This window comes from Populus alba, chromosome 1 (genome assembly GCF_005239225.2).
Source record: "Populus alba chromosome 1, ASM523922v2, whole genome shotgun sequence".
Lineage (NCBI taxonomy): Eukaryota > Viridiplantae > Streptophyta > Magnoliopsida > Malpighiales > Salicaceae > Populus > Populus alba.
In genome coordinates, this window is record NC_133284.1 from 48,401,632 (window position 1) to 48,417,398 (window position 15,767).

The window sequence follows — 15,767 nt, forward strand, 5'->3', positions numbered from 1 at the left end:
TGACTGTTCATCACCATTCTCGAATCAGCTTTTCTGTCAATATCTGTGTTTTGCCAAGCAGTTTCGATCACATGTCATTCTGAAGATGTTCGGGGAACAATATAGCCAATGACCCCCTCCTTCACGGGACTTCCTTATCTCTTGCTTACCAACTTTCAGACTCAATTCTTGCAACTGTTCACTTGAAATAGTTGAGGACCCCATCATGACATCACATCTCTTATCTGGATTATACCACCGAGAAATTGGTGGTTGCATGGGATCTGTCGACGTATAGCAACAGTCTGGAATCTGGCAGATTCTGGTAAATAAACCCACATGGCCACTGCTCAATTAAAATTCTTGCAACTATTCCACTGAAATGGTCGAGGACCCCACCATCACATCGCATATGTTGTCTGGATTACGCCACATGGCAAATGAACTTCTATCTTGGCAAAGACATTGGAGTAGTCAATGATGCTTGAGCGAGACTTGACTAGGCAAAATAACTGAGGTTTCTCGATCGAGAGTCATCTTCTGATTCAACTCCCTTCGCGGTTCTGGAATCCATAACAAAACCTTCAATCCTTCACTTCTTCATAGCTCGCTCAATTCTTTCGATGATCTTCACAACATCATGTCAATCTTCCAATGTTGTTGTGGTTGGTTGAGGATTGTTAGAAAACTTTCTAACAGCTTGGTAATCTTGGCAGCGCCCAGAAACTTGTAGTATCGCCACTACCGACGTGTGGAATCACACATTGTCTCTATTGGAAGAGCACCTGATGAATCTAAAACTCCTTTGTCCCCTCTTCGATTTCTCACTGACAGTGCAGCAAACAAACACCTATAGAGGAAGTCCTGCTCTGTTAAAGTTTCAGTCTTCTTCATGTTTTTCAGTCTAGGCATGTCTCTTCTCTCTACTCTTGCATTTTAATACTGACACTGTTGGAGGAAAATCATAGCTGATCTGAAACTACTGTATTCCTTCTTGGATTTCCCATTTGCGGATCTACAAACAGATTCCTGTCGAAAGAGCTCTGCTACGTTGAAGTTTGAAGTCTGCTCGTATTTTTCAGACCAGGTCTGGATCTTCAATGTACTAAGATGTCTCCATGCTGAAACTGATGAGAGAAATATTTGTAGCATATGCAACTTATAAATCCCCTCTTGCCTTCCCAATTTGCAGAGCCATAAATTGATTTTTGTAGAGAGAGTTCTGCCACATTGAAGTTCAGTGTTTAATCATTGTTTTTCAGACCATCTTGCTGCTGAAATGGAATTGAGCTCATAATTAGGGCAGCTTCCAAGAAGACTAATGCGCCATGTACAGGAGACCGGTAGTTGTTTGGTTCCATTAGATGATGTGGAGGTGATGAACATTTAACAATGCAACTAGATAAGAACCAGAGTTGTCATTAGTTGATGACTGAAGGCGTTGTTGCTTTTGTTCATGATGAAAAACGGGAGATACAGCTTCAATTAGATATGAACAAGCAGTGTTCCCACAGAAGACTGTGTAGATATTCTCTTTCCATTTGATGCTCAACACTTGTTCGAGCAGATCTGAGTCTAGATACTTCACATTTAATGCTCTCAACCTTAATCTGATAATGAGCCTCTATCTGACATCTTTCTTCACCTCCATCATTTTTCTCCAATCACGTGCAACACAGCTTGTATAGGGGACCTACCTTTCATTCTGGTGCATGCATGACAAATGTATGAACATGTAATCTATATGGTGAACTCACCCTTCGAGAGGTGACAATATGGTCGTAACTCTTGTATGATGGACAAGAATCGTGATTTTTGCCCAAACTCTACAATGAAAATTTTCGGAGCAACGACCAATGTGTCACCCATAAGTCTTGAGTTCAAGATGCTTCAAGAAGAGTTTGCCCTTATGCAAAAACGATAGCACATACAACCTAAGGACAAGTTCTATTCATTATGTGAACATGGGTAGGTTTTCTATCTGGTCTCAAAAGGATCTCATATCTGCCCAGTGACGTTCTTCGTAAAGACAGTATGGGGGCGTTGCAAGGAATGGTTAAGGCACGTATACCCACCATTACCAAGCAGGCACTCAGATATGAGTTGGGTGTTTCACGCATCTGAACCCTGACCAATAGTCTTAGGGCAGATCGCTAGTTCCCCACCTAACCTAGAAGTTTGTGTGTGCTTTCAAAAATAAATACAGGTGATGCATGAGACAATTCTATAAAATGCATGGAAATAAATATTAACAAAAAAGATAAAAATGCAAAATCTTAAACACATAAAATATACAAAGCTTAGTCCAATAATGTCAGAAACAGTACCGTCCCCAGCGGAGTCGCCATTCTGTCGCACCCCAAAAAATCAGCGCGCGGCATCGGCTGGCGATTTATCTCTGTTGTGTAGTGTTTGAATTCGATTCGTTGGAGTCGCCACCTAGTAATTCATTGAGGGCTACTAGGAAACCTGATGTACTGGTCTTGTCAGAGATCGTGGGTAAGGGACTGGTTGTGGTTAGGGAAGGTATTAGCGCCCCTAACGCACCCTACCTGAGGCAAGCTGCTTCGCGAATTTGATGTGTTAAAGAAGTTTTAATAATTATCTTTTCATCGGAAATTAGAAATATCACTTACGTATAAGTTAATAATTCTTAGCCGTGATCCGATCAAAATATTAATTTCTTCTTTAATATATTTGCAATTTTATCCTGAAAAAATAAAATAAATAAAATAACAAATTCATAAAACAAATACAACCACACACATACACTTTCACTGTTTTTATTTCTTTTCTTTTCTTTTCTTTTTGTTTTTTTCTTTTCTTTTCTTTTACATCCATAATACAAATACAAATTACAAAAAACTCAAAACTAAATAAAATATTACATTAAAACAATTTGGAAATTACAAAATGAACCAAAACATTCCGGAACAGTGCTGGAAACCTCTAACTCGCCGGAACAGTGTTGCGAAGCCGCTGGGACAGCAGTGGCAGTGGTGGCGCGTGGATCTCACGCACCCCGCCACTGGGGGCGCGTGGATCCACGCGCCACCGTGAAAACAAGGCGAAAACAGGGGGGTCTGCAACGACCTCTTCCCTCCTTCTTTCCTCGCCGGCGCCAACCTGCAAATCAATCAAAGAACAACACAGCAGTCGATTTTAATTTTTCTTAGTGTTCCAGATCTGTTTTATTTTCTCCACCGTTCGGGTCTGCTTCCGTTTTACTTTCCAGCCGTTGTTCTTCCTTCTTCTTCTGTGGCCGACCTGCTGTGGAGTGAGGAGTGGCTCAAGGCTGGAGGCCGGAGCTGCGGGTGCAGCCGTGCGTGGTGGAGGAGCTGCTGCTGGGTCGTCTTTGCTGCGGGAGGCAGAAGACGAGCATATCGGTGGTGTCGGCCAGGTGGGGGAGACCCACGGGTCTGAGGGGAGAAGCTGGGTCTGCTCGGGTCGTTCTGGTGGGAGAGAGGGAAAGAGAAGAGAGCAGCGATGGCCGGTGAAGGAAGAAGATTGCAGAGGAGGCTGCTATGGTCTCCGTTCGGTTCGTCCCTTGCTCCTGCAGCTGAGAGGGAAAGTTCCGGGTTGATGGCTGTCCAGAGGAACGGCTGAGAGGGGAGAGTGAAGGTGAGGGCTTTCGGTTCAGTAGAGAAGAAGAGAAAACTGAAAAAAATCAAAGTGGTGGGGGGCTGTTGTTTGGAAAAATGGGGGCTGCTCTCGGGTGGAAGAAGAGAAAACTGAAAAATCAAATGGTGGAGGGGCTGTTTGGCCGGTTCTCTGTGAGGAAGAAAAAAGATGAGATGGTCGGGGAAGGATGGAGAGGCTACAGGTCGGCTGAGAAGGTCTGTGTGGGGGGAAAAAAAACGTGGGGGCCGGCGGCTGTTTTTTTCAGAGAAGAAAACTAGGGAAACAAAAATTTCAAACCGGGGGGGGCGCCGCCGGCCCTTTTTTTTTTGAGTGAGGAGAAAGAGTTAGGTTTTAGGGTTTTTGTATTTTTTTCTGAATGTGTCAAAATTAACCTCCTCTTGAATGTGTTGAGGAAACCAGTATTTATAGGCAAAATGTTGCTAGGTTTTTCAACTTGGTCCCTCAACTTCTTTCTTTTTGTAAATTTGATTTTTCTTATTTTTTTGTATTTTTTGAAAACGAGCAATATCAACGTCGACTCAAATGCGGAAAATCAACGATTTAAAAATGACGCGTGAAAAGTCGAACGCGTTTGAAAATCTTTTAACAATTTAAATTCTTTTTTAGACGACGTTGAAAATGCTAAAATGACGAAAATATATTAAAAAACATATTTTTTGGATTTTCTTTGTTTTCTCAATTTTTTTGGATTTTTTTGAAAATATATCAAAACATGGGTCAAAAATTGGGTAGCAACAATCATCATTAGTGCTACTAATATTCCATTCATGTTTTTAGTCTAAAGCATCATATACAGTTTTCCTAGTAGAACCATCCCTTAATAAGTTGTCAATCCAGTCATCTTCAAATTCATTTACAAAATCAAATCCCTTCTCATCAGAAGGGATATAATCTTGATCTTCTTCCTCTTCATCATTCACATTATCACTGCACATATTAATAACAATATCACCCATAACACCACCCATATTGGCACACGTTTCAGCTTTAACACAATCAACATCACAACGCCATTATCATTCTCTTCAATATTATAACCTACATCAGAACCAACATCATCAAAAATAGAACATCAAACATCAGCACACATTTGACCACTAAAACCAACACCATCACCATTACTAACATTAGAACCACTCACAACATAACCCAATTTAAACTCAATATCTTCATCATCAAAGTCCAAATGTTATATCCAAAAAATACATGACCTTATTACTTTTTTCACCTTTATCATTGTAAAAATAATATTTAGTATTGGCTAGCCTACAATCAATAGTCTTGCCTGAATAACACCTAGGAATTCTCTAAGCTAGAAGAGAGAATCAATATCCTTTTCAATAAATAAATGAATTTCTTCTTCTCTTTCTTCTTCTCTTTCTTCTATATATATACTAATTACCTCTGACAAAGAGATATCATTCATAATCATATTCCTCTTTATGTGGCACGTGGCCTAAAAAATTCTTTGATTTGACACCAACAATTGATTCCTTTTTTTCTTTTCCTCTCTCTTTCTCTCCACCTTGAATTTCATATAAGCCCCTTCAAAAATTTAGACCAACCCCTGAAATTTATTTTTTCTTTCACATTTGGTCCATGTCCATTCGATTATTTTATTTTTATTTTTCAATTATCTATAAAATTACAAATGTTTTTCAATTTCTTTCAACCATTGTTTAATCTATAAATTATTTATGAAATTACAAATGTTTTTCAATTTTACCCCCTTATGATTTTTTAATTTTTCAAATTTGATCTCATTTTTTTTATTGCAATTTGTTTTGTTTGGGATCATTTTTTTTTTAAATTATAGTTTCTTCATTGGATTTTTTTCTATCAAATTTTATCCTCTTTTATTTTTTGTTGCTATCTTTTTTGCTTTTGCAAGGTTTTGTTTTTCTTTATGATTTTATTCTTCAAAATTAAATTGGTTGGAAATTTAGTTTCTTAATTGAATCCGAGTTCATGATTTCACAGTTTTGGGTTTTATAGATTAGACCAAGTTTTAGAGGTTTATCCATGTATGCTTGTTTCCCTTCTTTTTTCAAGCTAATTTTTTTCTTAATTTTTTTATCTTTTTTTTTAGTTTTTCTTTGTTATTTTTTTATGGTTTTCTTTCTATGGAGTTAGGCTCGGGTTCATAACTATGATAATCAGTTTCAAAGATTAATGCGGGTTCACATTTGTTTTTTTGTTCTTTTTTAAAATGGATTTAATTTAATTTCCTCATTCAAACTTTTTTTTTTCTATGAGATTATTCTTAATTTTAATGCTCATGGTCATGGAGTTTGTGAGTTCAAAGGGTTTAATAGGGTTTTTTCTTTAAATTGTTTTTTTTTTTTTTTTTACAGTTTCACCCTTCAATATCAATTTATTTGATAATATTGATGGGGTGAGGTTTGGTTCTTTTTATTTTTGTTTCATTGTTATTTTTTTGTTAGTTAATTTTTTGTTGTTGTATTTTTTCATATTATTTAATCATCAATTGATCCCTTGGCTCAAGTCTCAGATTTTTTTACACTAGCATTTGTTTATGTCAAATTTTTTTTTTCCAGCCCGCGGTGGAGTGCAGGCAACAAATATAGTGAAAACTAAGACTAAAGGAATGAAATTGATAAAATAAAATAAAATAAAATATAGAAAGTAGATAGACGTTTTAATTAAAAAAAATCAAGACTACAAGGAATCCCACAAGAATTAACCGTATAATTAACTATTAACATAAAATCATAGAAGTGGGAATAATAATTTGCAGTGAGATCTGAAATAATGATACAAAAAATAGAATAATATCCAAGGGATTGTAAGATTTACCGCTTTTGTTGACATATTAAATAACTATTGATTTTAATTTGTTTCAATTCTTGATAGGCTCAAATTTGAATGATTTCGTAGACAAAATATTTCAGTTCATGTCATGGAATATCGATAGAAATATTGTCAAGCATGGACAAATAAGAATATTTATAAGGGTGTCTTTGAAAATGCGATACAAACCGTGTTTCTAAAAATTTTAATTTTATATTTGTTTAAAATAATTTTTTTATATATTTTCATATCGTTTTGATGTACTGTTGTAAAAAATAATTTTTTAAAAATAAAAAACTTCATTTTAATATATTTTTAAGCGAAAAGTACTTTGAACCGTCATGATTACCTCAATCCCAAACATGCGTTAAAACGAGCAAAGAAGGAATTTATACTGTTAGAAGCTGCAGCTAGGCATTAGATGGAGTTGTTTTCCCAGGAGAAGGTAAGTGAAAAGCTAATATATGGACAAGCATGGCCCCTCCAAAAACTAGAAATATTGTGATGGTTAGCAATGAAACAATAACATGGCTCGAAGCAATTTATGGCCAGAAGAAATCTAATCAGTAAGGATGCAGCAACATGTCCTTTCTGCGGCAGACATTGCTCCTGGTGTTTCTGGTCTAAAATAATTCAATGGTGAGAAATCTCAACCAGTTTTTTACAATCTCTTGAAGATTTCTACAATCTTCAAGAGATTCTTTGCATGGAAGTTAGTTTTCTTTGCAATTTTGTGACTATGTGGTTGGCAAGGAATAACCTAGCGTTCAATGATGTGCAGCCGAATTAGCCATCTCTCGTTCAATTGTTAATGCATAGAATTTCAGTATGGATTAAGAAGATAGAAGGAAATTTTAGATATATAGGAATTTCAGTATCTCTTTTCAATTTTACATGTATAGGATCAGAAGGTATTAGAAATCTTACCATTTCCTGGCAATGTTGGTCATCTCAATTCTAAGTTGGGTTGTCTTAGCTTCAACCTGTTCCAATCATAGACAACTAGTGATTACTAGCTCAATTCGAATTTTGTGGCCCCAACGGTTAAGACATTACGGTCTGCTTGTATATCCTCAATTGTAGTGTTGGAAATACGGTAAATCCGATTTTTATTGGGTCCATTGGTAGACTAATTTCCAAATATAAATTAAGATTGAGTTTTATATGGGTCAAAAGATTATTCTTGTATCTATAAAGTAATTGAGTGTTATATGTTTCAGTTGGTAGTGGAAAAAATAGTTATTTTTTGTTGGTAAATGTCACCCTAATGTACCAGCATAATTTTTTATTGGTATTTTTATTTGTGTTATAGTTTTCTGATAGTGCTTTTACTTTCTTATTTTCAGATTTCTTAGTATTATTTAGGATTTTTATTTCTTTTTCATTATCTTTTAAATTTGTTAATTTCTTTAAGTTGGTTTTAGGGTTTACCTAAGGAATTGTAAACCTCTTAAAGAGATAAATTACTTGAAAAGAAAATATTAGTGATAAAATTTTAAATTAAAATTTATATGTGATGATCATATTTAACATGATTTTATGTAATTTATCTTTATTATATTTCTTGTGTTGTTTTCATCGATGTCATGTACTTATGTTTGGATTTGTAGTTTATTACAACTAATTAACATTATATTTATTGAGTGAATTTTTCTATATTAACAGGCCAATAACAACTATGATGCGTTTTCAATAATATAAAAAAACATGGATTTTCATTTCCGAAGTCAATTTCTTTTAAAAAAATAGTACATGAGGAAAATTAATTTCCTAAACCCAAAGAAATTAATTTTCCTGTTTATTTGTGCCGAAATTGATGGCAGGAATTGGATTTAACAAAATATAAACAGTGGCTTGATGCTAAAATGTTGGTAGGAAACACAAAAAATCATGAAATTAACACAACAGAAAAATCCTACTTGAATCTTTCCTGATCCTGCCAGGTGAGGAAAATCTAAACTGAAGAGAACCTGACAGAGGCCCATTTTCTTGCTCCTAAACCCTAGCATTCCACCAAACACAATGTATTAACTTGCCACGTCAGGCTGCTATCCTGTCCAGTAGCCAATGAGACAGTGAACATTTACCTGGCAGTATAGTCTTTCTACGTGCCCATCAAATGCCACAGATTCCGTGTGCCAAACAAAACCCCATGTCAGACATGTATAGATTCAGAGATCTGCTCTTCTGATCATAATCTATCATCTATTTCGTTATATATCAGTATAGATTTCATATATAACATCCAATTGTGGGTTCTCTTTATTTATTTATATATATATATATTTTTAAAAATTTTAGTTTGTATGCGTTAGGTACAAAATCAAATGGTTTTTTTTTCAAAAAAAAATCAAGCTTAATTATATTTTGATTGGTGTTGATTTTCCAGATAATGAAGATCGTAGTTTCATTTCTAGTTTTCGTGTTTTAGCTTTCATTTTTTATTCAATTTGAAGATTGTTAAGGTAGAAGACTTGTGAAAACTAATTAATATAGAGAGATATGTTTGTACCAAAAATTTAACCTATTCAAACTAACATGAAAATGAATATATTCCAGATGGACATGTCCGAGTCGGAGGAGACCAGTCAAGTTCAGGAGATAAGCAGTGATGAAGAAATGATGCGTCCTGATATCACCGATGAGAGCTCAGTCAATGGTGATGGTTATAGTACTGATAGTGATTATAGTGAAATTGATGATACTGAAAATACGGAGAGGTGAGTTGTTAATGGAGATGTTGCTACCTGCGATTTGACCATTTTATTTTGATGGTAAAGAGTTTTTTTTCTTCTTCTTCTTTTTGATCAGTTCGGTTGAAGGGTTAGAGGAGATGAAGAGAACTACAGACGAGGAATTAGGGTTTGATCATGAAATAAATCCACAGGTAACTAGTCTTGCAAGATATATATGTGATTAATAACCTATCTGGAGATATTCATTATGACTAATTAAGATTTGCATGACATTTTCTAAAGTAACAGAAGAAAGGGTATGACATTTTTAATGAAAAGCCCTAAAAAATCAAGCAAGTCCAATACCATTCTAGGATGAAAAACATATATATAAAGGCATCTTGTGCTAGCACTGTCATTGATTTTTCTTGTGGGGATTAATTTCTATAACATTCTATGATAGTAAATCTTGATCTCTAGCATATTTTGATGTTTTCCCCCCTTTCCTTTAATCCCTTTCTTGGGTTGGGAGGGTTCATAAAAAGAGATGTTCTTAAGATTTCTTTAGGGTTTATATATGGTGTCAAAGCTTAATTTTGTACTTCATTGATGATTTTTTTTGGAGATTGATTTTAGCTTTGACTTACAGGATGATAACATGATCCAAAATAATGGATATGTTCCATTCAATTCAGATAATTGTCAGTCCCCTCAGATTTCTCCTCGAAGTGAGGTTGAGTCCGTGTCATTCACAAACATGCCTTTGGAAATAAATGATCGAGCTAGTGACCTTTTAATGGCAGTCTCAGTTGGTTCTGATGCAAACAAGAAAAAAATCAATGAGATGGCTGTTTCAGCCATGGACGAGCTAGTAAGAAAGTCCCTTGCAGGAGAACCTCTATGGCAGCACCGACAAGATTGTGACCTTGAGACTCTAAATGAAGGAGAATATATAAGAGAATTCCGTCCATTTGATGCAAGTCTAGGAGAGCTAATGAGAATAATTGAGATGGAAGATCCTCAAAATCTTGCAAACTTATATGAGAGCAATGCAAACACTAATGGAACTCAACACAAACCTATGTTTCAGCAAGATGCTGAAAAAAATTTCCTTCAAACTGAAGCTTCACGACATATAGGGTTTGTTCGTATGGATGCTACCAGCCTTGTCGAGTGCCTCATGGATGTGGTAGGGTTTCTTTCTTCTCTCTCTGCTTAAGTATTTAAACATTAACTCATTTAATCTAATGATGTTATCAAGTTTGGAACACAAAGGATAATTGTTTTTCTTATTTTGATAAACAGAAGCAATGGTCATCAGTTTTTTCTAATATCGTCTCAAGAACAACTGTACTTGGAGTCTTGTCAAGAGGAGTAGCTGGGAACTATAACGAAACGTTACAAGTGGTAATTTAGTTCATCAAGCTGTTTCAGTATCATCATCCCCTTATATTAGTGAAATGGATTCTAAATGCCAATGGAATGCAATATTGTTGATTTCATTAGTTAGAATTGAGTTCATACTTGCAATGGGAGCTTCTATACTACACCATGAAACGTAAATAATCGCAAGGAGTCTTCAAGTATCATTGGATGTTCGATGAAACTAGTAAACTGTCTGGAAATTATACTGATAGATTCAACAAAACAAAAAAAATTGTTTACAGGTACCCTTGGATACTTTAATGTTTTTTTTAGGAATCTTCAAGTAACTCAAGCATTGATTGCGAATAATACCCTTATGATCTGTTGCAATTATATGTATTGGTATGTGGGGGACAGTGTAGTTCTTCCAACCAACAAAATGTGCATATGAATAATCGATTTCATAAGATGTTCTCAATGCAATGCTTTACAGATGAAGGCAGAGTTTCATATGCCTACACCACTTGTTAATATTCGAGAGAGTCAGTTTGCAAGGTATTGTAAGCAGATAGGGCCTGGAACTTGGGGAGTTGTTGATGTATCCTTGGACAGTCTATTCCCTTATCCACTAGTAATTTTTCGGAGAAGACCATCAGGTTGTTTAATCGTAGAAATGCCGGATGGATACTCTAAGGTGATTACATGTGCCAATTGGAAAAACATCCCTTTCTGTAGTTTTACTTGAATTAAGCCTCCTATTAATTATATTTCCATGTTCTTGTCTTCATCAAATTCTGCAGGTTATTTGGGTTGAGCATGTGGAAGTCGACAATAAATTTGTCCATAGAATGTTTTGGCCAATTGTTCTTCCTGGTTTTGCATTTAGCGCCATGCGTTGGGTTGCCAGCATAGTCCGACATTGTGAGCCAGTTGGGAATATAATCTCTAATTCCTTTGACAGTGGTAAGAACATTTCATTTTCTTCTGACTTTAAGCAACATATATATTGGTTAACCTGTTACAGTTTTGGTTTGATATTGCACAGCAACAATACCCCGAAATGGGAAAACAAGTGTGTTGAGGCTGGCTCGTAGAATGATGAGAAGCTTTTATCATGACAACAGTGCTTCTACTGACAATTTGTGGGTCCGAATATATCTATGTGATGGTGGTGATTTTAGGTTAATGATTAAGACTATTTATGCCCTCAATGGAAGCCCTAGTTCGACTTTAGTTTTCACAACATCTCTTTGGGTTCCAGCTCCACCAAAGAGAGTCTTTGATTTTCTTCGCCATGGGGATTCTAGAAACAAGGTATCCATGATGCTTAAACTTTAAAGCATCGTTTCCCTTTGATGATGATTGTTCAATTTCTGCCTTCTTTCCTCGTAAAATAAACGTATCCAAGTTAAACAAGCAGGGACTGCTATGAAATAATTAGAGGAAGTTTCGAACGAGGATTCATTTATGGATACCTCTTTAGCGTGTCCGCCGATTTTAGAAAGGAAACTAAATGGATCAGATCGATTTAATTAATTGTTAGCACTACTTACTTCTGATTCATCTCGCTATAAATCATCTGTATCCCACACTGTTTTAGCATTATCGTTCAGATAGTTTTCATTATACTTAAAGCTAGTCTGGCATCAAATATTTTGGTAGAGTTTGATTACTGTCTTGAGTCAAGAAAGACTTCCAGGAAAAATAGGAAATGTCACGTCCTTCCTGTTCTAAAAGAACCAAAATTCACTGCAAAAATGTCTTGGATATTTATTTTTAAGTATCTATTTTCATTTTTATCTCTACAACTTTCTATCTCTTCTGTATTCTATATAAGGACACTAAACAAGCACAACCTCAAAGAACATTTGAACAACACCTATGTATCTTACATAAATATGAATAGCAGAAGTGGTCTTTTGACATTGAATGTCTTACAGCAATGCATTAGTGCTATGGCATTAGCATCATGTTTCCTCCTCAAGTATGCTAGATTTGCAAGTAGAATTGTTATCTGCGCTGGCTTTTCATGCAGTGGGATTTGCTTGCCCGTGGATACGCAGTTCAAGAGATTATGCATATCATCAAGGGAGAAAGTCCGGAAAACCGTGTGTCTATCGTGCAAGTGAATGTAAGTTGCCACTTTTTTCTTTCTTATTCAAATATGCTATAAACATATCCAAAATTTCAACTATATGAACCGCACATTAACAAAGAAAAGATTTCTTGATTATGCAGTCTGCTCCGAACCAGATAGAAATCTTGTACTTGCAAGAAAGTTACAGCCATCCAACTGGATCCTATGTTGTTTATGCTCCAATAGACATTCTTACTATGGGCATGATGCTGGGTGGTGGAAATTCAGATCTTGTTAATATTTTGCCATCAGGTTTTGTGATACATCCTGATGGACCACTAAGGAATGGAGAGGAAACTAGAGGAAGTCTTCTCACCCTTGCCTTTCACATTATGGATGGTTCATCCACGGAGGACTATCTTCCTGCTGCTGATTCTGTTAATACCATTCAGAAAATCCTCACAGAAACTGCAACTTTGATCAAGACAGCTCTTTTATCTGACAATCTATAAAACAGTTCACCATCCGGCCGGCACACATAAATTGAAACGCGTAACTATCCACACTGTCGGTAAGGGTTAATATAGCTGACTTTTGGATAATTAACTGATCATCCAAATTTTTAATGTTTCAAGTTCTTTGAACCCCTCTTAGGGCCTAGGATGTTATGAAACTATCTATATATGTGGTATGTACGGCTAGCTAGGGTTCGTCGTAATTGCAATTCTGATTCCCTATATAAGGATTTGCACTAATGATTAAACTGTCTAAAGAAATACATGAGGTTATAAACGGCTACTGATTCTGAAAGAATATATGAACTAGGGTTTATCAAAGCAACCACATATGATTTGGAACAGCAATGATCAGTGCACAGTTGGATTTGAATTCATGATCATTCCTCCCTTCTTGCCATTATACTGTTTCACTTGGAACAGTCAACAAATTCCTTTATGTTCGGCTTCTTTAGTGCACTTGATTGGTAATTTTCCACTACAAAGGGCATAGTTCATGGGCGTATACAAGGAACTTGTCATAAAATACATACATCTGATGGAGTTTACAGAAAACTAGCCATGATTCTTAATCTTTGGTGCCGTTTGGCTGACCTTTCTTAGCAATTGCCACTGTGACTTGTACCGAGATTACATCTATATGCATTTGAATCCGTGTCAAAAAGTACTCGAGTGACATTCTACGCATGCTACCAAAACACATTATATTCAGTTGAAATCATTCATGTCATGGTGGATGATCGATACTAGTATATTTTCCTTCTGCCCGTTCCAACTTTTTGACAAAAATAAAAATTTGATTTCTAGTATTTATACTAAATATCGTGCTCCTGTTGCAGTGGAAAAGAAAGGGAGAAAAATGTTGTTGTTACTTAATTTTTGACCCACCTTTTTTATAAAATTTTTGGAAAATCCAAAAATAGCGAAAAACAATGAAAAATCTAAAAAATATGTTTTTAATATATTTTGCATCGTTTTTAGTATTTTCAACGTTGTCTAAAAATGAATTTTAATTTTCAAAGATTTTTGGAACGCGTTCAACTTTTCACGCGTCATCTTAAAATCATTGATTTTCCGCATTGACTCGACGTTGATATTGCTTGTTTTCAAAAAATACAAAAAATTAAGAAAGAATCAAATTTGCAAAAAAAAAAAAGTTGAGGGACCAATTTGCAAAACCTAGCAACATTTTACCTATAAATAGTAGTCTTCTCAACACATTTTAGGGGTGGTCATTTGGTAATTTTGGAAGGAGGGAACCAAAAACACAAAGAAAAACCCTAAAAGCTTAGCTTTTTTTTTTCTTCTCAGCCGCCAGGCCGGCACCTCCCCAGTACCCCTCATCAGATTTTTTCCTTCTTCTCGCCAGCGAAGGGCTGAGCCTCAGCCCTTCCACAACCACTCTCTTCTCAACTTCAGGTCCCCCCTCTGATTTATTCCCCCCCCCCCCCCCGAGGCTGTTGATTTTCGGTCCCCATAGACCTGCATTTTCCTTCTCTTCCCCCCGATCTGTCCTTCTTTCTCTCTTGAACCGGCCGGCCGCTACCCCCTCTCCTCCTCTCAACAGCAGCACCTCCACCGAAACCACAGTCCCCATACGGCGGCGCCCCCCGAAGCCAACCACTACTCATCCTCTTCCTTCTCTCAGCCTCCCCGCTCAACAGCTGCTCTCTTCTCCACAACGAAGTCAGCCGAGCAGACGACAACAGCAGCAAAGTCTTCGATCCAGCCATCCACACGGGCGTTCTGTCGGCGGCGCGTGCAACGAAACCCGGCCTCGGATCCAGCAGCCCAAGCAAGGCAGAACTGGCCGACCACAAGACGCAGACACCTTGGCCTCAGAGCCATTCGCCACCTAAAGAAGAAAAGAATAGAAAACCAAAAGAAAAGACAGAAGAGAGTAGATCTGGAAAAAGGAGGAAGAACCGATACTTTGCTTTGTGTTTTTCTTCTTTTGCAGGAGATGTTTCTCCTCACTGCCAGTGTAGGAGAGAAGAGGAATCAGAGACAAGCCGGATCCACCGGTTGCCCCATTTTGTCTGCGACGGCATGGACCAGACGCGCCGGCACTGTTCCGGCGGCAGAAGGCTATCCCTGTAATTTCAGTTGGTTTTTGGGTTAATTTTTGTAATTGTAAAATTGTTTAATGTAATATTTGTGTAATTTTGAGTTTTTTTTTTTATAGTTTGTATTTTATGTAAATGTGTATGTAAAAGAAAAAAAAAGAAAAGAAAAGAAAGAGAGTGATAAAAAAAAAAAATGTTTGTGTGTGCTTGTAATTTATTTGTTTATGTATGTTATTGAAATAAAAAAAATGAATTTAATTTATATGCACAAATATCTAAAGAACAGATAAAAATCATGTTGTATTTTCCATAAAAATATAGAACATGGATCTACATATATTCTGGGAACTAATAACTGATTTATCAAAGCCTTAGAATTGAGTTAAAATTTTATTTTTAAAATCACATCAAGTCCACGAAGCTTGAAAGTGAACGTGGTGTGTATTTTTGTTTATGAATGTTTTTTTTATTATGATAAAATTGCAAGAATAAAGAAGAATTTAATATTCTGATTTTATCACGGATAAAGAATTATGAACTTACATGTAAGTTGTATTTTTCTAAAATTCGATGAAAGAACAGAATTTTTAAAACTTCTTTAAACACATCAAGTCCACAAAGCAGCTTACCTCAGGTA

The 15,767-nt window shown here is 36.1% G+C and overlaps 1 protein-coding gene across 1 annotated transcript; it reads left to right on the top strand.

The window, feature by feature from the left end:
- The first annotated feature begins 8,976 nt into the window (after positions 1–8,976).
- On the top strand, positions 8,977–13,112 carry LOC118063019 (homeobox-leucine zipper protein MERISTEM L1). Its single transcript, XM_035076934.1, has 9 exons — positions 8,977–9,152; positions 9,244–9,319; positions 9,757–10,296; positions 10,413–10,514; positions 10,966–11,166; positions 11,273–11,435; positions 11,518–11,786; positions 12,508–12,603; positions 12,711–13,112. Exons 1-9 carry the CDS (start codon positions 8,977–8,979, stop codon positions 13,059–13,061), a joined length of 1,974 nt encoding a protein of 657 aa, XP_034932825.1. The 3' UTR covers positions 13,062–13,112.
- The last annotated feature ends 2,655 nt before the right edge of the window (positions 13,113–15,767 follow it).